Raw genomic sequence first — 23,445 nt, forward strand, 5'->3', positions numbered from 1 at the left:
ATTACGTCCTTGTACTATTTTCCTGCATCTCAGTATCTTCATCACCAGCTTAGGTTTGTCTTTATCATGTCTAAGGCTGAGCTGTTGTAAGATGCAGTTTCCCCAATGTGGGACTAATGAAGGGATTATTATTCTTTTCATTACATGTATGTAGTGTCGGATAAACGTTGTCCTGCAGTACCACCGCGTGGCCAATAGGTGCCAGCACCTCACGTGACCCAACAGGACGCAGAAGAAGAAGTTAACAGGCTTTGGTGTGTGTTGGTTAGCGATAGGAGGCGTCAAAACAACTTTAAGGACGTCAGTGCACGTGAAACCACAGAAGAAGAAGAATTTAGCGCGGGTCGTTTGACTGTTTGCTAACGGCTACATTACGTTAGCTGCGGGTCTGGTTCTTGTCTTGTGTCCGGTGAGTTTTGTTTTTCTCCAACAACGTGTTTTTAACCGGCCTGTATCCTTGAAGGCGGATATGAAATCAGCTCACACTCTGAACACCGAAGCAGGCGGTGGCTGTCTTATATCTATATCTTTGAATGTCAGCGGGTTTCATGGCTGTCTCGACCTCTTGCTCGTTCGCAGACATGGAGTCCACGGAGAACAGATTCGCTCACCTGCTGCAGCCGATCCGGGAGCTCACCAAGAACTGGGACATCGACGTGGCGTCAGAGTTAAACGACTACTTGGAAGAGGTAACCTGCGACTTCATGCGAGCTGTCCTACAGTCCACATATTAACGGAAACGTGTCCATGTCTGGGAGACATCTGTCTTCCTCTGTCATCAACATCTCAGGATGTCTGATTATCTATAAAAACACACCTCGTTGTTTCTCTAACATCACTTCCACACCACCTTGTTGACTTTTCTGGTTTCTTCTGATTCTAGTTGGATGATATGTGCATCACGTTTGATGGAGGAAAAACCAGACTGAACTTTGCTGAAGCAGCGCTGCTGATCCAGGGTTCGGCCTGCATCTACAGCAAGAAGGTAAAACCCAACCAAGCACTTGTCTCTGGCTCCTAGTGGGACCAACTCAACTATATGTTATTGTATGTTTCAGGTGGAGCTACTGCACAGCCTGGTTTACCAAACTCTGGAGTACATCAATGACCGAAAGAAGAGGCAAGTCTGTCGTCATCCAGTAGTCACTTATGTTTCTGATTAGTTTTTTTTTTACATTTTTTCTTTCTGACAGACAGAACAAAGAGACGGCAGCTTCTCAGGAGGATGATGCCAACGCAGCAGCCTGCAGCAACAACGCTGACGATGACGAAGCTGAGGTAGGAAGCCTTAAAAGATCATCTAGTAGAAACTAAGACTGATGAACTGTTTTAATGAGTTTAGTAACTTGATGTTTCCAGCTTCTGGTTTTGGAGCTAAACTGATTCTTTACTTTTTAAGATGACACAGTTGTCTGCTTGTACACTAGTAAATCAGTAGATTATGTGACCTCTGGCTGAGGTGGGAAATCACTGATGGTCTTTTGGTTGTGGTTTTCAGTTCATTCCTTTGGACATTAATGTTTCTGAGAGCTCACAGAATGAAGACATGAACACGGTCAGTACTCTTTGCTCAGTATGTGTTGTTGAATGTCAGCAGTTTTTTTTGGCATGTTAATTCTAGCAGTAGCACTGAAGACACTACGACCTTAATTCATTCCATATATATGAATATTATATGATTGCAGTTTTTTATGCCCTCAGGTGCTCACCACTTCAATGGTAAAGCTGGCAAATGTGGAGATTATTTAATTACTGCTTATCTTTTCTAATACTAATAAAATAATAATTAGGATTTCTCATACATGTAGAAGGAGAACTTGAGCACTTAAGTGCAATAAAAGTGCTTGGTTATGTTTACCTGTGTATGTAAATGAAGTGTGACCTGTGCAGACTGTGAATGTGGATCCTCTCCCTCCTGAGTCGCTGATTCCTCCTGAAACACATGAGAAGCACAGACTCCCTCTCATCAGGTCAGTCAATCTCCAAGTTGATCCATCTGTAACTATTGGGATAAGTGAAGCTACCTGCTGTTTTCTAATCAGTAAATGATTTTACACATCATTTACAAACACTTCAGTGCGAAAGGCGAGATCCTGTGCAGTCAAAAGGACTTCAGGATCAACTTGTTCATCCCAGGCGAAGAGGATCTGATCTTGCTCTCATTCCGATCAGCTGCTTCCAAGTTCCACTTGGATAACGACCAGCACGGGGACGATAATATTCTGCAGCAATGCATGGGTACATGAACCTGGTTGGAGCATCGTCCAGCCTGCATTGTTTTTTTTTTTTTTGTATGTTTTACTGTCTACACTTGTCATGTCATAAATAGCTTTTATTTGTGGCTGGACCAGATGCTAAGGAGTTTGATGTCGCAGAGAACTTTACGCCTTTAGAGAGCAACATGGAGCAGGACCAGGAACCAGAGGAGCATGTGGACAGACACCAGGTTCTTCTACTGTTTGTGCTTTTTATTTATCTTTTGATCCGTGTGTGTGTGTGTGTGTGTGTGTGTGTGTGTGTGTGTGTGTGTGTGTGTGTGTGTGTGTGTGTGTGTGTGTGTGTGTGTGTGTGTGTGTGTGTGTGTGTGTGTGTGTGTGTGTGTGTGTGTGTGTGTGTGTGTGTGTGTGTGTGTGTGTGTGTGTGTGTGTGTGTGTGTGTGTGTGTGTGTGTGTGTGTGTGTGTGTGTGTGTGTGTGTGTGTGTGTAAATTTTTATATATTCATCAATTGGTGTGAGACACATGTTTACATTTTTTGGATTTGCTTAGCTTCTTAACTAGTTGTCAAGTCTGTATGTTTTTGTCTCAGGCGCCGAGAGAAAGCCGGATGGTTCAAGAGAGGCGACAAGTGGACAAACCGAGAGAGGAGGCACCGCCTGCTGTATGTTCCCTGGCTGATAGATGAGCTTAAATACATGAATAAATAGAATACTCTCACCTTTTTACACTGTACAGATATTTAGGCTTTAGTCCAGTTTGTAATTCTTTGAAATCCACACCGGAACATTTACTTTGGATTTTTAAAGACGGTATGATGGGAGTTAATGTCTTTGTTTCAGGTGAATGTGTGGAAGTTTCACGACCCGTATGCTGTGGTGGGAACGGACAAACCTTTTAAAACAGGTAGACATTACAGCTCCTAAGCGTGTCAAGGGTCAGTCTGGCCGATCTTGTGCTGTCATGGTTCTGTTTTTGTAGGAAAGTGCTACAAGGTTCCTGATGGTCTGGACGATGGAGGAAAGAGGAAAAGGAAACGACCCAGTTCTCTGCAGGACTTTAGGAGCTGGTTCAGAGGAACCTGTAAGAGCATTGATGTGCACTGTTTAACAGCTGGTGTTTTATCAGTGTTTTGATGTGAATTAACACAACAGCTTCATGTTTGTTGCAGTTGATCCCCCCGAACTCAAGTTAAAAAACGGACCCACATTCTCAGGTTTGTTCAAAGCCCAAAAAACAAAACCACATACCGGTAGTTCTACTGTTACAATAGTGTGAGCTTGGCACCTGCGAAATGCAGTTTTATTTGCTGTGGTTTATGTGATGGACGATCCCCTTTTAAGCTTTTGATTGTCTTGTTTTGTTTTTTTTGGTAGCCTTGGACACACCTGTGTCCTGTAACAGTCACTAAATTATTACATTTAAATGTGTGTTCTGTAATTTTTCAGACCTGAACTACATTTATCTGAGCACAGTGAAAGACAAACTGAAGACTCGAAAGAGGATGTACAGAAAAGCAGTAAGACTGTAAAATCGGCGTAAAACAAAAAATACAGAAAACATTCACAATGAATCTTAGTTGTATTTTAGGACAGATTAACTGATTATTCCAGGTTTTACAGTAACTATGCTGACAGTACGTGGCCTCCTGTTCTTGGTCCACACAGGGTGTGGTGGTTTCTGATGATGAACTGAGGAAAACCTTCCTGCAGCCAGAAGAGCCGCCGCAGCAGGAGGAAGATGATCCTGTAGACGGCTTCAGACATGCCGACCCGCTGGGTACGAACACTCACTCTGACCCTGCATGAATAAACAGGCAACAATGTGGCTGTAATGTAAAACCCTGCTGCTATTGAAGTGAAGGCCAGGCCTGTCTCTGGCCAAATAGAGACGCTGCTGCTGAGGGATTCAGTCAGTCAGTCAGTCCCCCCCCCTCTCTCTCTCGCTCTCTCTCTTTCTCTCTCTCTCTCTCTCTGGTTACCACTTTATCAGTGGTTTGTGATTCACTGGCTGAAGGCTAAACAAACTAAATTCATAGTAGTAAGGTTCACAAACTCCCAAAAGGTGTAAAGTCCCAAATGGTAAAAAGTAACTCTTTGGGGCTTATCCCGTCAGGGCTCACCACAGCGAATGATTTACTTGATTGAAAATTGCTGTCATACAGTATAGGTTCTAAGGATACAAATATCATCTGTCAGCCTTAATCCTTCCGCTGATTAAAGTTTTAAATAATCTGTAAAAGGTGGAGATGACGAAAACTCAGACAACGAACATGAAGCGTTTGCTGATGACGTTCCAGCTGAGTTTGGTGGCCACGACGCAGGTAAAGACACCAGACACCTGATTACACCGCTGTGTCTCTGTTTGCTGGCTCACTGAAATATTTTACTATAGTTTGTGATGTTAACATCTGGCATTGTGTTGCCAGAGGCTGAGAGAGATGAACTGAGTTATGAAGATCTTGTGAAGCTGCGTGTGGTACGTAATTCATTATTATCTGTAAAGTGGTTGATTAACATTAGCTCCCAGTAAAACCAGCATCTACACAGATTCAGTGACTGATGTGTGGACCTGCAGGAGCAGCGACGACGGCCTAAACAAAACCTGAACGTGTTCTTCATCAATGTTTGTCTCTGTTGTTCAGGATCAGTTGGTGGTGAACTGCCGTGGTTACACTCAGGAGACTGCTCTGTCCCGAAGGGTCAAAGACTGGGAGGACAAGATCCGACCCGAGCTGCTTCTGCAGGTAAAATGCGCTGGGGATGGGGGGTTGGTTGGCATCAGAATGTAACCATGGAGACGTGTTTCCAGGAGGAGCGCCCTGCCTTTCACATCCATGAGTACGGTGACAGGATCGTGGGAGCACTGAAGAGTGTCGGTAGCCGCAGAGCGTTCTCCTCAATCGTTCACGACCTGGATAACTTTGAAGCCTGCAAATATCTGCTGGCCTCATTACAGCTGGTAAATCACAGCTTTGTGTTCACTACTTCAACCATTTCAACCTGTGTGACAGTGAACAGCTTTCCTACCTTGCGTTCTGTGATGGAGCTGGTGTTGCTGCGTCTCTTGCAGGCGAATGATTACACGGTGGAGATCGACAGCGTGGAGGGTTTGGGGGAGAGTCTGGACTCGATGGGACTCACGCTGCTCAGCACCAACAGAGCCACAGACCGATTCAAGACTCTGACGGCAACAACGTCACATTAAGTCTGACATGAGCTTGTTATGAGGTTTTTACTTTTACTACAAACGACAGCAATGCTTTAATAAAATATTCATCACTATTGAATTAATTTATTTATTGTCTGACTATTCCATCCCGCTATTTACACTAGTACCAGGTCCAGATCAGCTTAGGTAAAAGGCTTAACTGTACTTTTCTCAGATTGATTGCAGAGAATTGAGGGAAAAAAATTTGATTAAAGCACTTTTAATGAATTACTGGTTTATTGAAGCTTGCTTTCCTTGACCAAGTGTAAAACCTTTGTACTTTGTTCAGAGTCTGACATAGGTCTTCATGTGGTTCCTGATGCTCTCTGTGATCTGCTCCTGGTCCTTTGTCCTGTTGTAATAATCCAGAAACAGCCCATCAGGGCTGATCAGGTAGATGAGGATGGTGTGATCCACGATGTAGTCTCCGTCCTCATCTTTGGGTCCAGCTACAGCGTACACTCTGTAGTCCCGGCCAGCTTGTTTGACCTCCTCTGGCGTTCCTGTCAGTCCCATCAGACGGGGGTGGAAGTCTTTGACATACTGGGCAAGTGCTTCCACGTCGTCCCTCTCTGCATCCACTGTGATGAACAGGGGCTGGACCGGAGGCAGTGAAGTGTCCTGGTCCAGAGCAGACACCACGGCACTCAGCTTCTCCAGCTCATCCGGACAGATGTCAGGACAGTGCGTGAAGCCAAAGTAGAGCAGGAGCCAGCTGCCCAGGAAATCCTGCTTGGTCCTGCGCTTCCCCCTGTGAACAGACGCTTGTTTTGTGGTTTTCTGTGATTGGTTGACATTACATCACATAATGACCTTTACTTATAAGTTCACTCTGTTATTCACTAAATACTGAAGCAGACCTCTGTCCGTCAGCCCTAATCGAGTCAACCTGGACTCAGTAACGTAAACTAATGAAGCAGATTTATCAGAGTAGTGTCAACTGATCTGATCTATGGAGTCAGAAAACAAAGCACAGCCACTGATGAAGCGAGCAGCACTGACCACCTCCCTACATGCGGTTCTTCCGTACCTGTGGTCCAGCAGGCTGAAGCTGCCCTGGCCCAGCGCCACCTGCCGCAGCTGCTCCACGCGGTGCTGCCGCAGTTTCTGCTGCTTCTCCTGGTATACAAACCACCAGGCGCCCATCAGACCCCCGCCGATCACCAGCGTCACCCACAGCCGAGTCCTCAGCTTCAGCTCGGCTCCAGGGCGAGACGGACGCTGCCCCGGAGACAGCAGGCGAACGGGGGTGAGCTGAGGCCGGAGCAATCCGACAGGCAGAGGCCGAAAGGCACACGGCCTGTGATGAAGGCTCCTGAAAAGTCTTCCTCCACACAAACCACCTGCGACGCACCTTGTCAGCATTTCCTGGAAGACACGGGAGGCTGCAGCTGAACGACCTTCACGTGTGGCTCGGAAGCTAACCTAGCCCTCAGTGCTAACTGCTACAGCTACATGGTCATTTAACTAAAGTGCAGAGCGCGTCATTGTTCAGGTACAAATTTACCTTTAGCCGTTTCAGCCTGTAAACATCGAGGACCAGCGAGTACGTTGTAAAGCCGGTGCCACGGCGTGATCCGTTTTAACCGGGCTTCATTCACATCAGCAGATTCGACAAATGGGGACATACTTATACTTCAATTATATATATTGAAATTGTCCAGCCGCTGTTTGCTGTAAGTTCTCATGGGATGGAAGGTGGTAAGCCGTTAATATGTCACAAAAAAACACGACCCTTTATTGACTTCGTCGCTTTGAAAGCTGGAAATCAGCAGATTCGTTCTTTTTTCACGGCTAAAACCGACGGTTTCCAGCAGATGGCGCATTTTTCTAATAACTGAGTCTGAGAGTTTTGGTAGCATACCGATGCAACGGGCTGTAGTTTACTCCGGTCCCGTGTCCTGACATCAAGGGTGTGTATTCGCTCGTCCTTTTTGGGTCAACACACGAGTCACCCCAGGACTAGTGGGAGACTGGTGGCCTGTGCAGATGCTCCCATTGTTCCTTCGTGCTTCAGTATTTTGGGTCGTCAGTAATAAAGTGTGTGTGTGTGTGTGTGTGTGTGTGTGTGTGTGTGTGTGTGTGTGTGTGTGTATTGTGAGTCTCTTCGTCCTCCTGCTTAGCAGTTCAGTAAAGCTGCAAATGAGCTTTAGGTGATGGTAGTATCCTAAAACTCTAGCACCAGTTTAAGATAAGACTTTATTAATCCCTTGATGGGGACATTCTTTTGTTTTCAGCATCAAGAAGACATAGAAGACCTGCTTGTGTGGAGTCATTTGACCTGATGACCTGACACAAGCCACACATGTAACTGTCCACATACATGAAGTGAGACTGAACCTCAGTTAGTTCCTTTCTCGCTTATGTAAGACCTGAAGAACAAAGTGAAGCTGAGAGCTCCATCAGGAGCCGACGAGTCTCTGTGGTTCAGTTTGAAGCTTATATAACTGACTGCAGCGCAGAACTGCTTTAGGTCCTCACGTCTGAGGACACTTTCCTCATGGTAGTGTGAAAGAAAAACCAGAAGACTCTGTGAGTTGAAGCATTTCCCTCCAGAAGTCATATAAGTTATTATTGTTTCAAAGCTCGAATCACAATGAAGCCGTGTATAGTGTGTAAACAGAGAGCAGGACTGGTTTACAAGCTGATGATTGGTCTGGAGGTTTGGGACATGGCTAATAAAAAACAAAAAGGACAGAATATTAAAGCGTCTTAAATTCAGGTCAAACCGAAATTAGACATTAATTCACATTTATTTGCAAACCCTGTGACACAAAGGGAAATGTGTCTTTTGAGGAACAAAGGAATTGATGTATTTGATTAATTATAAAAAAAATTTAAATGAATTAAAAAAACAGAACAAAAACAACAACAGGTGAATGTGGTTGGTTGTTACCACAGGCCTGACTGACTGGATGAGATGAACCAGGACCAGTTGCTGTCGCATATTGGTGACTTTGTCAGCTCAGTCACACTTGACTTTATTCCATGTGACCCACTCAGGATTCCAGTTGCCTGGCAACAGCCAAAAGTGAGACAATCTCCGTTTTGTCAGCAGTGTGTGAACCACTGTGTGTGTGTGTGTGTGTGTGATGTCACACCTGCGTTCAGATTTCTGTCATACAACAAAGGTTAGAGTCGCTTCATTTACAGAAGTAACCAAGATACATTTTAAGTTAATTTAAAATAAAACCTCAGCTAAAATGAGGAAACGTTTAAGGACCAGGGCAGAGAATCGAGCATTCATACTGTCATGTATTACAGTTAAACGCCAGCAGCTCAAATAGACTCAGTGAGTTCTGAAGGTAGGATCCCTCCTCCTGTGTACGGATCTGTAGCATGTGCTACTGCAGTAGCGATGCTCAGGCAGGAAACGGTTAATAAATGACATCATGGAGCTGGGCCGGTGCTCACGTCACGGTCTGTGCCTAACGCAGTGACGTCACTGCATCACGCTGAGAGCGGAGCTGATGCTGAGGAGCAAATATAGGACGAGAGGAGGAGGAGAGGCAGCACAGTGTTTATGCAGCCTGTGTGTTTGCTGTGAGCAGCGGAGCAAAAACCAAGGTCATTCAGACGGGATCAGAGGGCGACGCAGGGACCCAGTCACTGGTGAGTCCTGAGCCTCCACAGGGACCAGGTGCCCAGAGTGTGAGGCTCCCTCCTCAGAGCCTGCTGGTGCAGCTGTGGTGCAGCTGTGCGTCCTCTGGCTGCAGCTCTCCACCACAGTCTCACCTGTTTGTACGCCCTGTCACAAACCAGTGTTGTGGTTGAACTGTGCTGATCGTCTCCCCTCTGCTCCCCCTCCAGGAGGATGAAGGGGCCCGGAGCGTGACGAGGCTGCGTCTGCCTCATCCTCCCTCCTCACCCGCTGCTCATTCTGCCTCACCCCCCGCCTCCCTTCACCACCAGCAGCTCCTCCTATTCCATCAGCTGCAAGCATGGACGGACTCCGGCTGCCGCCCGTCATAGAGGAGGTCCTGGACCCATCCGGTCAGTCTACCTTCTGGTTCTGGTGGACTCCACCTGTCCTGGGTTTAATGAACATGTTAACATTTTACTTGTTTCACAACATGATGAGATGGGACTGAACAAAAGGCTCACACTTATTAATACTCTCATCGCTTTGTCTCATTAGTCCGTTTTCGATGACATGTTTTCTCTGATGCTGTCGCTTTGGTTTCGTTAATAGACGAGCTGTGTGAGCTGAAGGTGGAGAAGCCCATCATGCTGGGAGACGCTCTGACGGACAAGGAGAGGGAGTCTCTGGAGGAAACCTACGAGGAGGAGGAGGAGAAGGAGGTGAAGGAGGAGAAGCAGGGTGATGGAGGTGAAGAAGAGGTGGAGGAGCTGAGAGCCCATGTGGTGCAGCTGCTGCTGGAGCTGGAGGAGACCAGAGAAGTTTCCCAGAGGCATGAGGAGAGCTTCTTGGAGCTGCAGGGTCAGAACCCGTTCACTGAAGCCTCCGTCACTCACTGAGTGAAACGTGTTGATGTCATCTCTGCTGTTACAGGTCTGCTGGAAGACGAGCGAATGGCCAGCACCAACCAGGCCGAGAGTTTCACCAGACAGATCCAGAAGCTGCAGGGTTGGCACACGCTCGGGTCAGAACGCGTCTCCTGTTGTTTACTTTGCAGACGGTACCTATTAACTGTGTTTCCTTCTTGCTGCAGCCCAGCTCCGCTCCGTGCAGGAGGAGATGGACAGTCTGGAGGAGGAGAAGGAGAGCGAGCTGGCAGAGGCACAGGAGGAGCTCCGCTCGGCTCAGGAGGAGGTTCTGGTTCTGCAGCAGGCGGCTGAGGAGGCGGCCGCAGAGAGGGAGAACGACATCGCCTCCCTGCAGGAGGAGCTTTGTCGGCTGAGGGCAGAGCTGCAGCGTCTCCAGGCCACGGCACAGGAGTACGAGCTGGAGATCACCACGCTGAGAGCCGAGATCAGCATGAAGAGCCTCGGACACGGTACTCAGAGCCCGGTCTGGCCCGCTGTTGTAGTGGCCTCCTCTGTCTGTGTTGGTGCATCGCTCAGTAGTGACACCTGCTGGATCTAAAAGGCTCTGCAGGCGGCCTGCGTGGAGGTTGGAGGCAGTGGATGGTTCTGGTTACTCAACCAACAAGAAATACTTTATTGATTACTTTCTTCCGAGATGCTCAATACAAGATAAGAACTCTGATGATGAACTGAGAAAAACCTTCCTGCAGCCAGAAGAGCCGCCGCAGCAGGAGGAAGATGATCCTGTAGACGGCTTCAGACATGCCGACCCGCTGGGTACGAACACTCACTCTGACCCTGCATGAATAAACAGGCAACAATGTGGCTGTAATGTAAAACCCTGCTGCTATTGAAGTGAAGGCCAGGCCTGTCTCTGGCCAAATAGAGACGCTGCTGCTGAGGGATTCAGTCAGTCAGTCAGTCCCCCCCTCTCTCTCTCTCGCTCTCTCTCTTTCTCTCTCTCTCTGGTTACCACTTTATCAGTGGTTTGTGATTCACTGGCTGAAGGCTAAACAAACTAAATTCATAGTAGTAAGGTTCACAAACTCCCAAAAGGTGTAAAGTCCCAAATGGTAAAAAGTAACTCTTTTGGGCTTATCCCGTCAGGGCTCACCACAGCGAATGATTTACTTGATTGAAAATTGCTATCATACAGTATAGGTTCTAAGGATACAAATATCATCTGTCAGCCTTAATCCTTCCGCTGATTAAAGTTTTAAATAATCTGTAAAAGGTGGAGATGACGAAAACTCAGACAACGAACATGAAGCGTTTGCTGATGACGTTCCAGCTGAGTTTGGTGGCCACGACGCAGGTAAAGACACCAGACACCTGATTACACCGCTGTGTCTATGTTTGCTGGCTCACTGAAATATTTTACTATAGTTTGTGATGTTAACATCTGGCATTGTGTTGCCAGAGGCTGAGAGAGATGAACTGAGTTATGAAGATCTTGTGAAGCTGCGTGTGGTACGTAATTCATTATTATCTGTAAAGTGGTTGATTAACATTAGCTCCCAGTAAAACCAGCATCTACACAGATTCAGTGACTGATGTGTGGACCTGCAGGAGCAGCGACGACGGCCTAAACAAAACCTGAACATGTTCTTCATCAATGTTTGTCTCTGTTGTTCAGGATCAGTTGGTGGTGAACTGCCGTGGTTACACTCAGGAGACTGCTCTGTCCCGAAGGGTCAAAGACTGGGAGGACAAGATCCGACCCGAGCTGCTTCTGCAGGTAAAATGCGCTGGGGATGGGGGGTTGGTTGGCATCAGAATGTAACCATGGAGACGTGTTTCCAGGAGGAGCGCCCTGCCTTTCACATCCATGAGTACGGTGACAGGATCGTGGGAGCACTGAAGAGTGTCGGTAGCCGCAGAGCGTTCTCCTCAATCGTTCACGACCTGGATAACTTTGAAGCCTGCAAATATCTGCTGGCCTCATTACAGCTGGTAAATCACAGCTTTGTGTTCACTACTTCAACCATTTCAACCTGTGTGACAGTGAACAGCTTTCCCACCTTGCGTTCTGTGATGGAGCTGGTGTTGCTGCGTCTCTTGCAGGCGAATGATTACACGGTGGAGATCGACAGCGTGGAGGGTTTGGGGGAGAGTCTGGACTCGATGGGACTCACGCTGCTCAGCACCAACAGAGCCACAGACCGATTCAAGACTCTGACGGCAACAACGTCACATTAAGTCTGACATGAGCTTGTTATGAGGTTTTTACTTTTACTACAAACGACAGCAATGCTTTAATAAAATATTCATCACTATTGAATTAATTTATTTATTGTCTGACTATTCCATCCCGCTATTTACACTAGTACCAGGTCCAGATCAGCTTAGGTAAAAGGCTTAACTGTACTTTTCTCAGATTGATTGCAGAGAATTGAGGGAAAAAAATTTGATTAAAGCACTTTTAATGAATTACTGGTTTATTGAAGCTTGCTTTCCTTGACCAAGTGTAAAACCTTTGTACTTTGTTCAGAGTCTGACATAGGTCTTCATGTGGTTCCTGATGCTCTCTGTGATCTGCTCCTGGTCCTTTGTCCTGTTGTAATAATCCAGAAACAGCCCATCAGGGCTGATCAGGTAGATGAGGATGGTGTGATCCACGATGTAGTCTCCGTCCTCATCTTTGGGTCCAGCTACAGCGTACACTCTGTAGTCCCGGCCAGCTTGTTTGACCTCCTCTGGCGTTCCTGTCAGTCCCATCAGACGGGGGTGGAAGTCTTTGACATACTGGGCAAGTGCTTCCACGTCGTCCCTCTCTGCATCCACTGTGATGAACAGGGGCTGGACCGGAGGCAGTGAAGTGTCCTGGTCCAGAGCAGACACCACGGCACTCAGCTTCTCCAGCTCATCCGGACAGATGTCAGGACAGTGCGTGAAGCCAAAGTAGAGCAGGAGCCAGCTGCCCAGGAAATCCTGCTTGGTCCTGCGCTTCCCCCTGTGAACAGACGCTTGTTTTGTGGTTTTCTGTGATTGGTTGACATTACATCACATAATGACCTTTACTTATAAGTTCACTCTGTTATTCACTAAATACTGAAGCAGACCTCTGTCCGTCAGCCCTAATCGAGTCAACCTGGACTCAGTAACGTAAACTAATGAAGCAGATTTATCAGAGTAGTGTCAACTGATCTGATCTATGGAGTCAGAAAACAAAGCACAGCCACTGATGAAGCGAGCAGCACTGACCACCTCCCTACATGCGGTTCTTCCGTACCTGTGGTCCAGCAGGCTGAAGCTGCCCTGGCCCAGCGCCACCTGCCGCAGCTGCTCCACGCGGTGCTGCCGCAGTTTCTGCTGCTTCTCCTGGTATACAAACCACCAGGCGCCCATCAGACCCCCGCCGATCACCAGCGTCACCCACAGCCGAGTCCTCAGCTTCAGCTCGGCTCCAGGGCGAGACGGACGCTGCCCCGGAGACAGCAGGCGAACGGGGGTGAGCTGAGGCCGGAGCAATCCGACAGGCAGAGGCCGAAAGGCACACGGCCTGTGATGAAGGCTCCTGAAAAGTCTTCCTCCACACAAACCACCTGCGACGCACCTTGTCAGCATTTCCTGGAAGACACGGGAGGCTGCAGCTGAACGACCTTCACGTGTGGCTCGGAAGCTAACCTAGCCCTCAGTGCTAACTGCTACAGCTACATGGTCATTTAACTAAAGTGCAGAGCGCGTCATTGTTCAGGTACAAATTTACCTTTAGCCGTTTCAGCCTGTAAACATCGAGGACCAGCGAGTACGTTGTAAAGCCGGTGCCACGGCGTGATCCGTTTTAACCGGGCTTCATTCACATCAGCAGATTCGACAAATGGGGACATACTTATACTTCAATTATATATATTGAAATTGTCCAGCCGCTGTTTGCTGTAAGTTCTCATGGGATGGAAGGTGGTAAGCCGTTAATATGTCACAAAAAAACACGACCCTTTATTGACTTCGTCGCTTTGAAAGCTGGAAATCAGCAGATTCGTTCTTTTTTCACGGCTAAAACCGACGGTTTCCAGCAGATGGCGCATTTTTCTAATAACTGAGTCTGAGAGTTTTGGTAGCATACCGATGCAACGGGCTGTAGTTTACTCCGGTCCCGTGTCCTGACATCAAGGGTGTGTATTCGCTCGTCCTTTTTGGGTCAACACACGAGTCACCCCAGGACTAGTGGGAGACTGGTGGCCTGTGCAGATGCTCCCATTGTTCCTTCGTGCTTCAGTATTTTGGGTCGTCAGTAATAAAGTGTGTGTGTGTGTGTGTGTGTGTGTGTGTGTGTGTGTATTGTGAGTCTCTTCGTCCTCCTGCTTAGCAGTTCAGTAAAGCTGCAAATGAGCTTTAGGTGATGGTAGTATCCTAAAACTCTAGCACCAGTTTAAGATAAGACTTTATTAATCCCTTGATGGGGACATTCTTTTGTTTTCAGCATCAAGAAGACATAGAAGACCTGCTTGTGTGGAGTCATTTGACCTGATGACCTCACACAAGCCACACATGTAACTGTCCACATACATGAAGTGAGACTGAACCTCAGTTAGTTCCTTTCTCGCTTATGTAAGACCTGAAGAACAAAGTGAAGCTGAGAGCTCCATCAGGAGCCGACGAGTCTCTGCGGTTCAGTTTGAAGCTTATATAACTGACTGCAGCGCAGAACTGCTTTAGGTCCTCACGTCTGAGGACACTTTCCTCATGGTAGTGTGAAAGAAAAACCAGAAGACTCTGTGAGTTGAAGCATTTCCCTCCAGAAGTCATATAAGTTATTATTGTTTCAAAGCTCGAATCACAATGAAGCCGTGTATAGTGTGTAAACAGAGAGCAGGACTGGTTTACAAGCTGATGATTGGTCTGGAGGTTTGGGACATGGCTAATAAAAAACAAAAAGGACAGAATATTAAAGCGTCTTAAATTCAGGTCAAACCGAAATTAGACATTAATTCACATTTATTTGCAAACCCTGTGACACAAAGGGAAATGTGTCTTTTGAGGAACAAAGGAATTGATGTATTTGATTAATTATAAAAAAAATTTAAATGAATTAAAAAAACAGAACAAAAACAACAACAGGTGAATGTGGTTGGTTGTTACCACAGGCCTGACTGACTGGATGAGATGAACCAGGACCAGTTGCTGTCGCATATTGGTGACTTTGTCAGCTCAGTCACACTTGACTTTGTTCCATGTGACCCACTCAGGATTCCAGTTGCCTGGCAACAGCCAAAAGTGAGACAATCTCCGTTTTGTCAGCAGTGTGTGAACCACTGTGTGTGTGTGTGTGTGTGTGTGTGTGTGATGTCACACCTGCGTTCAGATTTCTGTCATACAACAAAGGTTAGAGTCGCTTCATTTACAGAAGTAACCAAGATACATTTTAAGTTAATTTAAAATAAAACCTCAGCTAAAATGAGGAAACGTTTAAGGACCAGGGCAGAGAATCGAGCATTCATACTGTCATGTATTACAGTTAAACGCCAGCAGCTCAAATAGACTCAGTGAGTTCTGAAGGTAGGATCCCTCCTCCTGTGTACGGATCTGTAGCATGTGCTACTGCAGTAGCGATGCTCAGGCAGGAAACGGTTAATAAATGACATCATGGAGCTGGGCCGGTGCTCACGTCACGGTCTGTGCCTAACGCAGTGACGTCACTGCATCACGCTGAGAGCGGAGCTGATGCTGAGGAGCAAATATAGGACGAGAGGAGGAGGAGAGGCAGCACAGTGTTTATGCAGCCTGTGTGTTTGCTGTGAGCAGCGGAGCAGAAACCAAGGTCATTCAGGATCAGAGGGCGACGCAGGGACCCAGTCACTGGTGAGTCCTGAGCCTCCACAGGGACCAGGTGCCCAGAGTGTGAGGCTCCCTCCTCAGAGCCTGCTGGTGCAGCTGTGGTGCAGCTGTGCGTCCTCTGGCTGCAGCTCTCCACCACAGTCTCACCTGTTTGTACGCCCTGTCACAAACCAGTGTTGTGGTTGAACTGTGCTGATCGTCTCCCCTCTGCTCCCCCTCCAGGAGGATGAAGGGGCCCGGAGCGTGACGAGGCTGCGTCTGCCTCATCCTCCCTCCTCACCCGCTGCTCATTCTGCCTCACCCCCCGCCTCCCTTCACCACCAGCAGCTCCTCCTATTCCATCAGCTGCAAGCATGGACGGACTCCGGCTGCCGCCCGTCATAGAGGAGGTCCTGGACCCATCCGGTCAGTCTACCTTCTGGTTCTGGTGGACTCCACCTGTCCTGGGTTTAATGAACATGTTAACATTTTACTTGTTTCACAACATGATGAGATGGGACTGAACAAAAGGCTCACACTTATTAATACTCTCATCGCTTTGTCTCATTAGTCCGTTTTCGATGACATGTTTTCTCTGATGCTGTCGCTTTGGTTTCGTTAATAGACGAGCTGTGTGAGCTGAAGGTGGAGAAGCCCATCATGCTGGGAGACGCTCTGACGGACAAGGAGAGGGAGTCTCTGGAGGAAACCTACGAGGAGGAGGAGGAGAAGGAGGTGAAGGAGGAGAAGCAGGGTGATGGAGGTGAAGAAGAGGTGGAGGAGCTGAGAGCCCATGTGGTGCAGCTGCTGCTGGAGCTGGAGGAGACCAGAGAAGTTTCCCAGAGGCATGAGGAGAGCTTCTTGGAGCTGCAGGGTCAGAACCCGTTCACTGAAGCCTCCGTCACTCACTGAGTGAAACGTGTTGATGTCATCTCTGCTGTTACAGGTCTGCTGGAAGACGAGCGAATGGCCAGCACCAACCAGGCCGAGAGTTTCACCAGACAGATCCAGAAGCTGCAGGGTTGGCACACGCTCGGGTCAGAACGCGTCTCCTGTTGTTTACTTTGCAGACGGTACCTATTAACTGTGTTTCCTTCTTGCTGCAGCCCAGCTCCGCTCCGTGCAGGAGGAGATGGACAGTCTGGAGGAGGAGAAGGAGAGCGAGCTGGCAGAGGCACAGGAGGAGCTCCGCTCGGCTCAGGAGGAGGTTCTGGTTCTGCAGCAGGCGGCTGAGGAGGCGGCCGCAGAGAGGGAGAACGACATCGCCTCCCTGCAGGAGGAGCTTTGTCGGCTGAGGGCAGAGCTGCAGCGTCTCCAGGCCACGGCACAGGAGTACGAGCTGGAGATCACCACGCTGAGAGCCGAGATCAGCATGAAGAGCCTCGGACACGGTACTCAGAGCCCGGTCTGGCCCGCTGTTGTAGTGGCCTCCTCTGTCTGTGTTGGTGCATCGCTCAGTAGTGACACCTGCTGGATCTAAAAGGCTCTGCAGGCGGCCTGCGTGGAGGTTGGAGGCAGTGGATGGTTCTGGTTACTCAACCAACAAGAAATACTTTATTGATTACTTTCTTCCGAGATGCTCAATACAAGATAAGAAATTGCAAATATAAAAATAGATCATTTAAAAATGTCACACGTAGACGTAGAAATATAAAAAAATATATATATAAAAATATAAAATATAAAAAATAATGAAAAAAAATATATATATATAAAGCTACCATATATATATATATATATATATATATATATATATATATATATATATATATATATATATAGATATATATATATATATATATATATATATATATATATATATATATATATATATATATATATATATATATATATATATAAAGCTACCATATGGTTATGAAACAATGATGGTGTCTGATCACAGGAAGCAAAGACATCCTGTGGTGCTCAGTTTTATTATGAATCTTATGAAGTATGAATCTCACACAGAACATGCTCCTATACTTCACAAAGATGTTGAACTTCTGAATGTGGCACAAGTCTGTCAAAATATTAGGACCTGCAGCAGAACCAAAGTTATGTGGGAGTTTGTATGTGACACAGACGTTCTCCAGCTGAACCTTTGTTGCTCTTAGATCGATTTACACACAGTGCTGTGTTCCGATCTGCCACTGGCTGTAATTAGCTGGTCCTGATATTGTTTACTGACAGATACCAGCACAAAACAAAGCTGTTTAGCCTCATTAATCCACTGCTCAACACAACGAGTCACAGCTTTTAACACATTGACACATTTTAACACAATCACAGTGTTAAATGAAGGAGGTGAGCGTCTCTGTGTCTCCGAGCCTAATGTCACGGTTCCGTTCGTCGTGTGTCCAGGTGACGTGAGTCAGCTGAGGGACGAGCTCGTCTGTCTCACAGAAGAGCGTCAGTCTCTGAGCAGCAGCAACAAGGAGCTGAGCAACAAAGTGGAGCAGCAGCAGCGAGACGTGTGAGTGGTCCCAGCAGCTGTCAATCAGCTGACATCTGGCTGCTCGCTTCTTTGAACCCTGAAGACACCTTGACTTTTTAACCAGCGCAGAAAATCTCCTGGTCGACAGGTGTGAGGACGTCTACCTGGCAGTCAGAGCTGAGGGCCACACGGAGCGAGAGCCCGACCCGTACATCACTCTGTCCCAGGACCTGGACCCGTCTTCCGTGCAGGAGCTCCATGGGCTCAAAGTTCAACTGAGAGAAGCTGAGGAAATGGCTCGGAGAGTTCAGAGAGAGGTAATGCTGCAGCCTAGATCGCCTGTAATGTGGGTTCTACATGGAAAGCCATCAACCATTCCGTGTTCCTGCCAGTGCGACAGCCTGAAGGACGAGCTGGCTGAGCTGCAGCAGCTCTACGACAGCAGCCAGAGGGAGCGGACGGTGCTGGAGCAGGAGCTGCAGCGCTGCAAGGCCGAGCTGCACAGAGTGCTGGGCAGGAAGTCACAGGTAGGACGGCAGAGCCCCCAGAGCTGAGCTGCACCGGTCCGCTGGGTTCCAGCCTGCCATAACCACAATGTGCAGAGGCGTCCAGCATCCTGACACACAACTATTGCATCTGTCTGTCTGTCTGTCTGTCTGAAAGACTGTCTGTCTGTATCTGTCTGGTTGTATCTGTTCGTCTGTGTGTTTGTCTGTCTGTCTGTCTGTATCTGTCTGATTGTGTCTGTCTGAATGTCTGTCTGTCTGTCTGTCTGTCTGTCTGTCTGTCTGAATGACTGTCAGACTGTGTCTGTCTGAATGTCTGTCTCTGTGTCTGTTTGTCTGTCTGTCTGTCTGTCTGACTGTGTCTGTCTGAAAGACTGTCTGTATCTGTCTGATTGTATTTGTTCGTCTGTGTGTTTGTGTGTTTGTCTGTGTGTCTGTCTGTGTCTGTCTGACTGTGTCTGACTGTCTGACTATATCCATCTGACTGTCTACTTGTCTCTCTGACTGTGTCTGTCTGTCTGTCGGTCTGTTTGTCTGTCTCTCTCTCTGACTGTGTCTGTCTGTCTGTCTGTCTGTCTGCCTGCCTGCCTGCTCCGTAGACAGTTGTACCATTTAGCTGTGAGCGTCTCGACATCCGTGGCTGTTGACGGCTTGTTTTGTCAAGGCTTTGCTCGTGTCTGTTTCCTGCTGAAGCGACCGCGTCCTCACACAGGAAGAGCCCCCCAGCTCCCTGAGGTGATCCTAGCCCGTCACTGACCCATGTCCTGGTGCTGGACCTCATGGAAAGCTGTACCAGTTGGTGTTTAAGAGGCTTGAACCCGTGAAAACCAGGGACAGATGCCGTCTCAGCTGTCAGACCTGGAGACTTTGTGGGGCCTGGTTGGGACCTGACCTGTGGTGGACTGGGACCCGCTCTTCTTCTGTCTGTGCTGCTGAAGCGCTGCCTCGTCTCTGAGCGTCCTGGCTGTCTGCTCTTGCCATCTTCATCCTCCGTCTTCTGAATGTTTGCTCGCCGTTCTCCCTCACACTTCCTGATCTTCTACAGATTTCTTGATTTTATTTCCTCTTACACCCTCCTCTCTCCATCTTCCCCCACACTCCTTCCTTTTGTCTTCTTCTCAGAAATGCACACCTCCGTCTGAGCCCCCTGTTATCTCCATCCCCTTCATAGGAATGATTGTAATAGTGGCCTTGGTTTGGTGCTGGTGGGAGGAGCTGGCGTCCTAGAGAGGACCAGGTACGGCCTCGTCCAAACACTGACCTGTTTAGTGCTTTGCTTTGTAAAGTGAAACCCATCAGCTACTACTGAGCCAGGTCTTGTGTGTAGGTGGAATGGGAACCCACTGGTTCCCAGTTTGTTTGAATGTGGTTGGGCTAAAGCTCTGATGGGGCCGAGGCCTGTTCATGCTTCTGCCTTCACTTCAGTGTTTTCGTCTGTGCAGATCAGTGAGAGCTCATTTTGATTCTGTGCAGCTCAGAGGTGGAAACAAGGTTTGGACCTTAGGCCATCAGTGCTGTAGGTTTGTAGTGGCCTCACATTTGTCAGAGGCCTCTGATGAAACAGTTATCTTCATGAATGGACACAACTTGATCTTTATGAGCCTTGTTCCAGTTACTGGTAGAGAGACGCTATTAGGCAGCTGGGCTCCAACCAGACGCCACCATGGTCACACGACTTGACGCTCGACTTGACACAGTCTCTTCTATCTCAGCGTTGTCTTTTGGTGCCACCTGCTTTTTCCATGAGAGGTGTGAGGAGGTTCCACTAAGCCGACAAGTGGGACTCACTGGTCACAGTAAAATGTTAGTCAACCTGCTTCAGATTCGAGCTGTGAGGCCTCATAGTGGGTGAAGTCGGGCGTGGACTGACCTGGGTGCAGCCTGGTTACCGCTCTCCTCTTTCCTCAGACGGAGGCTGAAGGCTGGAACCTGGTGGTGGCAGCGGTCGCCGTGGCAGCCATCGTAGTTCTGGTCGTCCCCAGCTTCACCAGGGCCTGAGGACCACCGGAGGCTCAGCACTGTGGGACTGCGGCCACCCCATCCGGCGCTGCCGTCATGCATGTTGCTGTCCTGATGTTTGCTTGTTGCATCGCACCACCAGAACGTAGAGGCTACAGATGCCAGCGAGCGCTAGAGGAAGAAGCAATAAGTTGAACTGACCGTCTTCACAGAGATGTTGAAGTCTTCCTGCAGCTTGTGGTTGTACAGTAAGTGAGCAGCTAGAGAGGTACTGTAAACAGTCCTATCAGAAGAAACAACTCAATCAGTTTTAATGGTTTTGTTTCCCAGAGCCAGCAGAGTCAGCTGTTTATCAGTATAATTATTATAGAGTAAAAGTCCTCACTGTGTTATTCAAAGTGTCACCGAGTGTGACACAAAACATCAGTAACCACCACAACAATAAATCCTTCAGACTTTGAGTTAATCAGTTCTTAACATGTTAGGATGAAAATATCTTATTCCGACTTGTTTCTTAGTGATCCAGAGTCTAATTGTTTGCCTCGTTTTCCCCAAAGTAAAGGAACATCTGATGCTCAGTGTTCCAGTGATGACACAACAGATGGTAGCAGATGTTTTAAGCACATAACTGTGGTGTTTCACTATTGCTTGATGCTGTCATGATCTTATTGTGTTTGCCTAGCAATGATCATCAATGCTAATTATTTATCACATTCTGTAGCATGATGGAAAACAATTGTAATCTAAACATAATGTAAAGATGTTTAATGATGCAGTGAAACATTCATCATCATTAATTTTTGAGAGTGTTTGTGTTGACGGGCATCACTGTGCTGCTTTTAAGCTCTTCTTGTGCAACAGCTTTTTTGAACCTCAACAGTCTTAATGAAATTTGAACGAGGACCAAGAATAAAGCCTTGTGGGACACCATCCGTCAAGTACAGCAGCAACTGGAGCCACAAAATGTACAGTGTTCGTTTGAACTCAGACTTTCTGTCCCCATGAGAACAAACTGAGCCAAATACTGCAGCTGAAGCACAAACAGTTAACCAGATGTTCCAATAGACCGACACGTCTGTGCAGCTCGGAATCAGGTATTTAAAAGTGTCTTTGTTGTTGGTTGTGGTTGTAATGAACAGTTTGATTACATCATAAATCACAGTAAACTACAGAGACAATAACCAAGAAAATCCTCTGTCTAAATCTGAATGTGTGTGAAAAACAATGTGATCAGGTATGAACTGAAAATGAGACGTGTGGCCTGACCTCAACAGTCTGACCTGACCTCAGATGTCGTAGCAGAGCTTCGCCTGTAGTGTTAATATACCATCGTATAAATATTAATAAACAGTCCTGTATAGCTGGAAATGAAAAAGCATGACTCACTACAAGCTTTGCATGACGGGTACCCTTGTGTTTTCTTTGGTTAGATTCTTAGTTAAAACCACTTCTTATGTAAGTCAGCACTGTTGGAGGGTGAATTATGATACTGGAACCAGATGATCAGACCAAGAAAATTTCAGATTTCCTAATTTTTCACTTAAAGTTCTGTAACATTGTCTCATACATATGTAATAGGAAGCCAGATATCTGGCTCATGTGTCTCAGTGATTCAGATTTTATAGTTGTAATGTCCATTTACCAGTGATTGGGTGATTTTGACATATTCAACCGTACAGTAAATGTAATGTGTTTAATGTGTTAAAAGTATGTTTGTCTTCGGTTGTTTTACGTCGTACGTTTGTCTTTGGTTGTTTTACATCATCCAGTCCAATTCTGTGCTGCTTCCAAAAATCTGAGCTTTTCCTGACTTTGCTTTTCATTGTGACTTGCATCTATTAACACAGGAAGCATCAGTGGAACATGAGCTGATAAAGTGTTTCTGTTGAAGTAGCAAGTCCTTACTTTTAATTACCACCAGTAAGTAAAGTTCAACAATGTAGCAACTGGACATTTTTGCGTGATTGTGTGATGTGCTGGTACCAACAGAGAAACCTTGATTTAGTGAATGATCGACACACAAAGCTTTTGTTTTACCAACTGAACTGTAAAGGTTGTAACTGGTGACTGAAGCTCATCAGTCGCAGACTCTTTGCTAGCTGAGATGGGTCCATTCTTCCTTTGGCTACTTCAGTCCAACAAAACTCAAGTCTTCCCCAGAGTCACGTTTAGCCTAACGTAGCACAGTGACTGGAACAGGAGCTTCATGCTGTGGTTGCGGCTGGCTAACATTAGGCTAGCTTTAGCTATTAAGCCAGGGGTGTCAAACTCAAACCCCTGCTGCAGCCTCTCCATCACTCCCTGCTCCACCTCCTACTGATCACCTCCATCAGGTGTGTTCAGTCAATCAACAGCCAGCTGGATAATCCATCTGAAACCTGATCAATGTGATCAGCAGAGAAAGTTTGAGAACCAGCAGGATACCGGCCCTCAAGCACCAGTTTTAATCCTGTGCATTAGGCTAACATTAAGCTAACATTGAGCTAGCGGCCTGTGGCTACACAAAGTTTAGTTTGGTTTATCACAGAGCTAATTGTAGCACGTTGCTCCAGATTAGCCTTTCGCTACGTTAGCATGTCTCTACTTACTGCACCGTGTTTGTCTGGTTGTATTCTTATGTGATGACTTTGTACATTTTGTAAATGTTCTCACCAATAAAAGCAGTTGATCTTGTCTTTTTTATGTTTCTGCTTCTCTTAATGCGTGTTGTTGATGAAAGTTATGTGGCGTGACTCATTTGTTACCAAACTTTCTTCCGTATGAAACATGTTTGTGCAGGTAAATGTGTGTATTCGACCACGACCTTTGGACGAGTAGAGGTCATCCACTGGTTTGTTTCCAAGTAATGAGTGAAGCAACTGATACCTAAACTGGGTC

The 23,445-nt window shown here is 47.1% G+C and overlaps 5 protein-coding genes across 10 annotated transcripts; 3 read left to right on the forward strand and 2 right to left on the reverse strand.

Moving 5' to 3' along the window:
• Positions 1 to 249: 249 nt before the first annotated feature.
• On the forward strand, positions 250 to 12,197 carry ncaph2 (non-SMC condensin II complex, subunit H2). Of its 2 annotated transcripts, XM_055511440.1 has the most exons (21): positions 250 to 409; positions 580 to 689; positions 884 to 985; positions 1,059 to 1,124; positions 1,198 to 1,278; positions 1,499 to 1,555; positions 1,891 to 1,970; positions 2,078 to 2,238; positions 2,352 to 2,446; positions 2,807 to 2,878; positions 3,057 to 3,120; positions 3,196 to 3,297; positions 3,386 to 3,430; positions 3,663 to 3,733; positions 3,882 to 3,993; positions 4,457 to 4,522; positions 5,550 to 5,565; positions 11,322 to 11,382; positions 11,549 to 11,650; positions 11,716 to 11,865; positions 11,977 to 12,197. In XM_055511440.1, exons 2-21 carry the CDS (start codon positions 582 to 584, stop codon positions 12,109 to 12,111), a joined length of 1,746 nt encoding a protein of 581 aa, XP_055367415.1. In that variant the 5' UTR covers positions 250 to 409; positions 580 to 581; the 3' UTR covers positions 12,112 to 12,197. The 2 variants fall into 2 exon arrangements, with proteins under 2 accessions (XP_055367415.1, XP_055367414.1); XM_055511439.1 differs by lacking the exons at positions 5,550 to 5,565; positions 11,322 to 11,382; positions 11,549 to 11,650; positions 11,716 to 11,865; positions 11,977 to 12,197 and adding exons at positions 4,643 to 4,692; positions 4,859 to 4,960; positions 5,026 to 5,175; positions 5,287 to 5,507 and having other exon boundaries at positions 1,059 to 1,278; positions 4,457 to 4,537.
• On the reverse strand, positions 5,643 to 7,090 carry LOC114861957 (protein SCO2 homolog, mitochondrial-like). The gene is made up of 3 exons (XM_029161735.3): positions 6,932 to 7,090; positions 6,455 to 6,792; positions 5,643 to 6,175 (listed from the first exon to the last, which is right to left on the reverse strand). The coding sequence occupies exons 2-3, from the start codon at positions 6,787 to 6,789 to the stop codon at positions 5,710 to 5,712; spliced, it is 801 nt and encodes a 266-aa protein (XP_029017568.1). The 5' UTR covers positions 6,790 to 6,792; positions 6,932 to 7,090; the 3' UTR covers positions 5,643 to 5,709.
• Positions 8,862 to 10,603, forward strand: LOC114861960 (coiled-coil domain-containing protein 136-like). The gene is made up of 5 exons (XM_029161740.3): positions 8,862 to 9,036; positions 9,235 to 9,417; positions 9,617 to 9,865; positions 9,938 to 10,012; positions 10,098 to 10,603. The coding sequence occupies exons 2-5, from the start codon at positions 9,366 to 9,368 to the stop codon at positions 10,469 to 10,471; spliced, it is 750 nt and encodes a 249-aa protein (XP_029017573.1). The 5' UTR covers positions 8,862 to 9,036; positions 9,235 to 9,365; the 3' UTR covers positions 10,472 to 10,603.
• A 135-nt stretch (positions 12,198 to 12,332) lies between the features above and the next one.
• Positions 12,333 to 13,780, reverse strand: LOC114861959 (protein SCO2 homolog, mitochondrial-like). The gene is made up of 3 exons (XM_029161738.3): positions 13,622 to 13,780; positions 13,145 to 13,482; positions 12,333 to 12,865 (listed from the first exon to the last, which is right to left on the reverse strand). Exons 2-3 carry the CDS (start codon positions 13,477 to 13,479, stop codon positions 12,400 to 12,402), a joined length of 801 nt encoding a protein of 266 aa, XP_029017571.1. The 5' UTR covers positions 13,480 to 13,482; positions 13,622 to 13,780; the 3' UTR covers positions 12,333 to 12,399.
• On the forward strand, positions 13,472 to 23,241 carry LOC114861956 (coiled-coil domain-containing protein 136-like). 5 transcript variants are annotated; one of them, XM_055511442.1, is made up of 10 exons: positions 13,472 to 13,609; positions 15,913 to 16,095; positions 16,295 to 16,543; positions 16,616 to 16,690; positions 16,776 to 17,060; positions 18,031 to 18,142; positions 18,252 to 18,420; positions 18,496 to 18,630; positions 19,732 to 19,846; positions 20,518 to 23,241. In XM_055511442.1, exons 2-9 carry the CDS (start codon positions 16,044 to 16,046, stop codon positions 19,834 to 19,836), a joined length of 1,182 nt encoding a protein of 393 aa, XP_055367417.1. In that variant the 5' UTR covers positions 13,472 to 13,609; positions 15,913 to 16,043; the 3' UTR covers positions 19,837 to 19,846; positions 20,518 to 23,241. The 5 variants fall into 5 exon arrangements, with proteins under 5 accessions (XP_055367417.1, XP_029017566.1, XP_040928051.1 ...); XM_029161733.2 differs by lacking the exon at positions 13,472 to 13,609 and adding an exon at positions 15,544 to 15,714; XM_041072117.2 differs by lacking the exons at positions 13,472 to 13,609; positions 19,732 to 19,846; positions 20,518 to 23,241 and adding exons at positions 15,544 to 15,714; positions 19,322 to 19,725.
• The last annotated feature ends 204 nt before the right edge of the window (positions 23,242 to 23,445 follow it).

The sequence above is a fragment of the Betta splendens genome, chromosome 9 (genome assembly GCF_900634795.4).
Source record: "Betta splendens chromosome 9, fBetSpl5.4, whole genome shotgun sequence".
Lineage (NCBI taxonomy): Eukaryota > Metazoa > Chordata > Actinopteri > Anabantiformes > Osphronemidae > Betta > Betta splendens.

What these genes read in the sequence shown, in the direction of transcription:
- LOC114861959 (XM_029161738.3), bottom strand. Translation starts at nt 13,479, where the DNA reads ATGCTGACAAGGTGCGTCGCAGGTGGTTTGTGTGGAGGAAGACTTTTC. An exon ending in TTCAGCCTGCTGGACCACAG is followed by an intron (nt 12,866 to 13,144) that starts GTACGGAAGAAC and finishes GTCTGTTCACAG; the next exon opens with GGGGAAGCGCAGGACCAAGC.
- LOC114861957 (XM_029161735.3), bottom strand. Translation starts at nt 6,789, where the DNA reads ATGCTGACAAGGTGCGTCGCAGGTGGTTTGTGTGGAGGAAGACTTTTC. An exon ending in TTCAGCCTGCTGGACCACAG is followed by an intron (nt 6,176 to 6,454) that starts GTACGGAAGAAC and finishes GTCTGTTCACAG; the next exon opens with GGGGAAGCGCAGGACCAAGC.
- LOC114861960 (XM_029161740.3), top strand. Translation starts at nt 9,366, where the DNA reads ATGGACGGACTCCGGCTGCCGCCCGTCATAGAGGAGGTCCTGGACCCA. An exon ending in GAGCTTCTTGGAGCTGCAGG is followed by an intron (nt 9,866 to 9,937) that starts GTCAGAACCCGT and finishes CTGCTGTTACAG; the next exon opens with GTCTGCTGGAAGACGAGCGA. An exon ending in ACAGATCCAGAAGCTGCAGG is followed by an intron (nt 10,013 to 10,097) that starts GTTGGCACACGC and finishes TTCTTGCTGCAG; the next exon opens with CCCAGCTCCGCTCCGTGCAG.
- ncaph2 (XM_055511440.1), top strand. Translation starts at nt 582, where the DNA reads ATGGAGTCCACGGAGAACAGATTCGCTCACCTGCTGCAGCCGATCCGG. An exon ending in AAACGGACCCACATTCTCAG is followed by an intron (nt 3,431 to 3,662) that starts GTTTGTTCAAAG and finishes GTAATTTTTCAG; the next exon opens with ACCTGAACTACATTTATCTG. An exon ending in TGCTGGCCTCATTACAGCTG is followed by an intron (nt 11,866 to 11,976) that starts GTAAATCACAGC and finishes CGTCTCTTGCAG; the next exon opens with GCGAATGATTACACGGTGGA.
- LOC114861956 (XM_055511442.1), top strand. Translation starts at nt 16,044, where the DNA reads ATGGACGGACTCCGGCTGCCGCCCGTCATAGAGGAGGTCCTGGACCCA. An exon ending in GAGCTTCTTGGAGCTGCAGG is followed by an intron (nt 16,544 to 16,615) that starts GTCAGAACCCGT and finishes CTGCTGTTACAG; the next exon opens with GTCTGCTGGAAGACGAGCGA. An exon ending in TGCTGGGCAGGAAGTCACAG is followed by an intron (nt 18,631 to 19,731) that starts GTAGGACGGCAG and finishes TCTTCTTCTCAG; the next exon opens with AAATGCACACCTCCGTCTGA.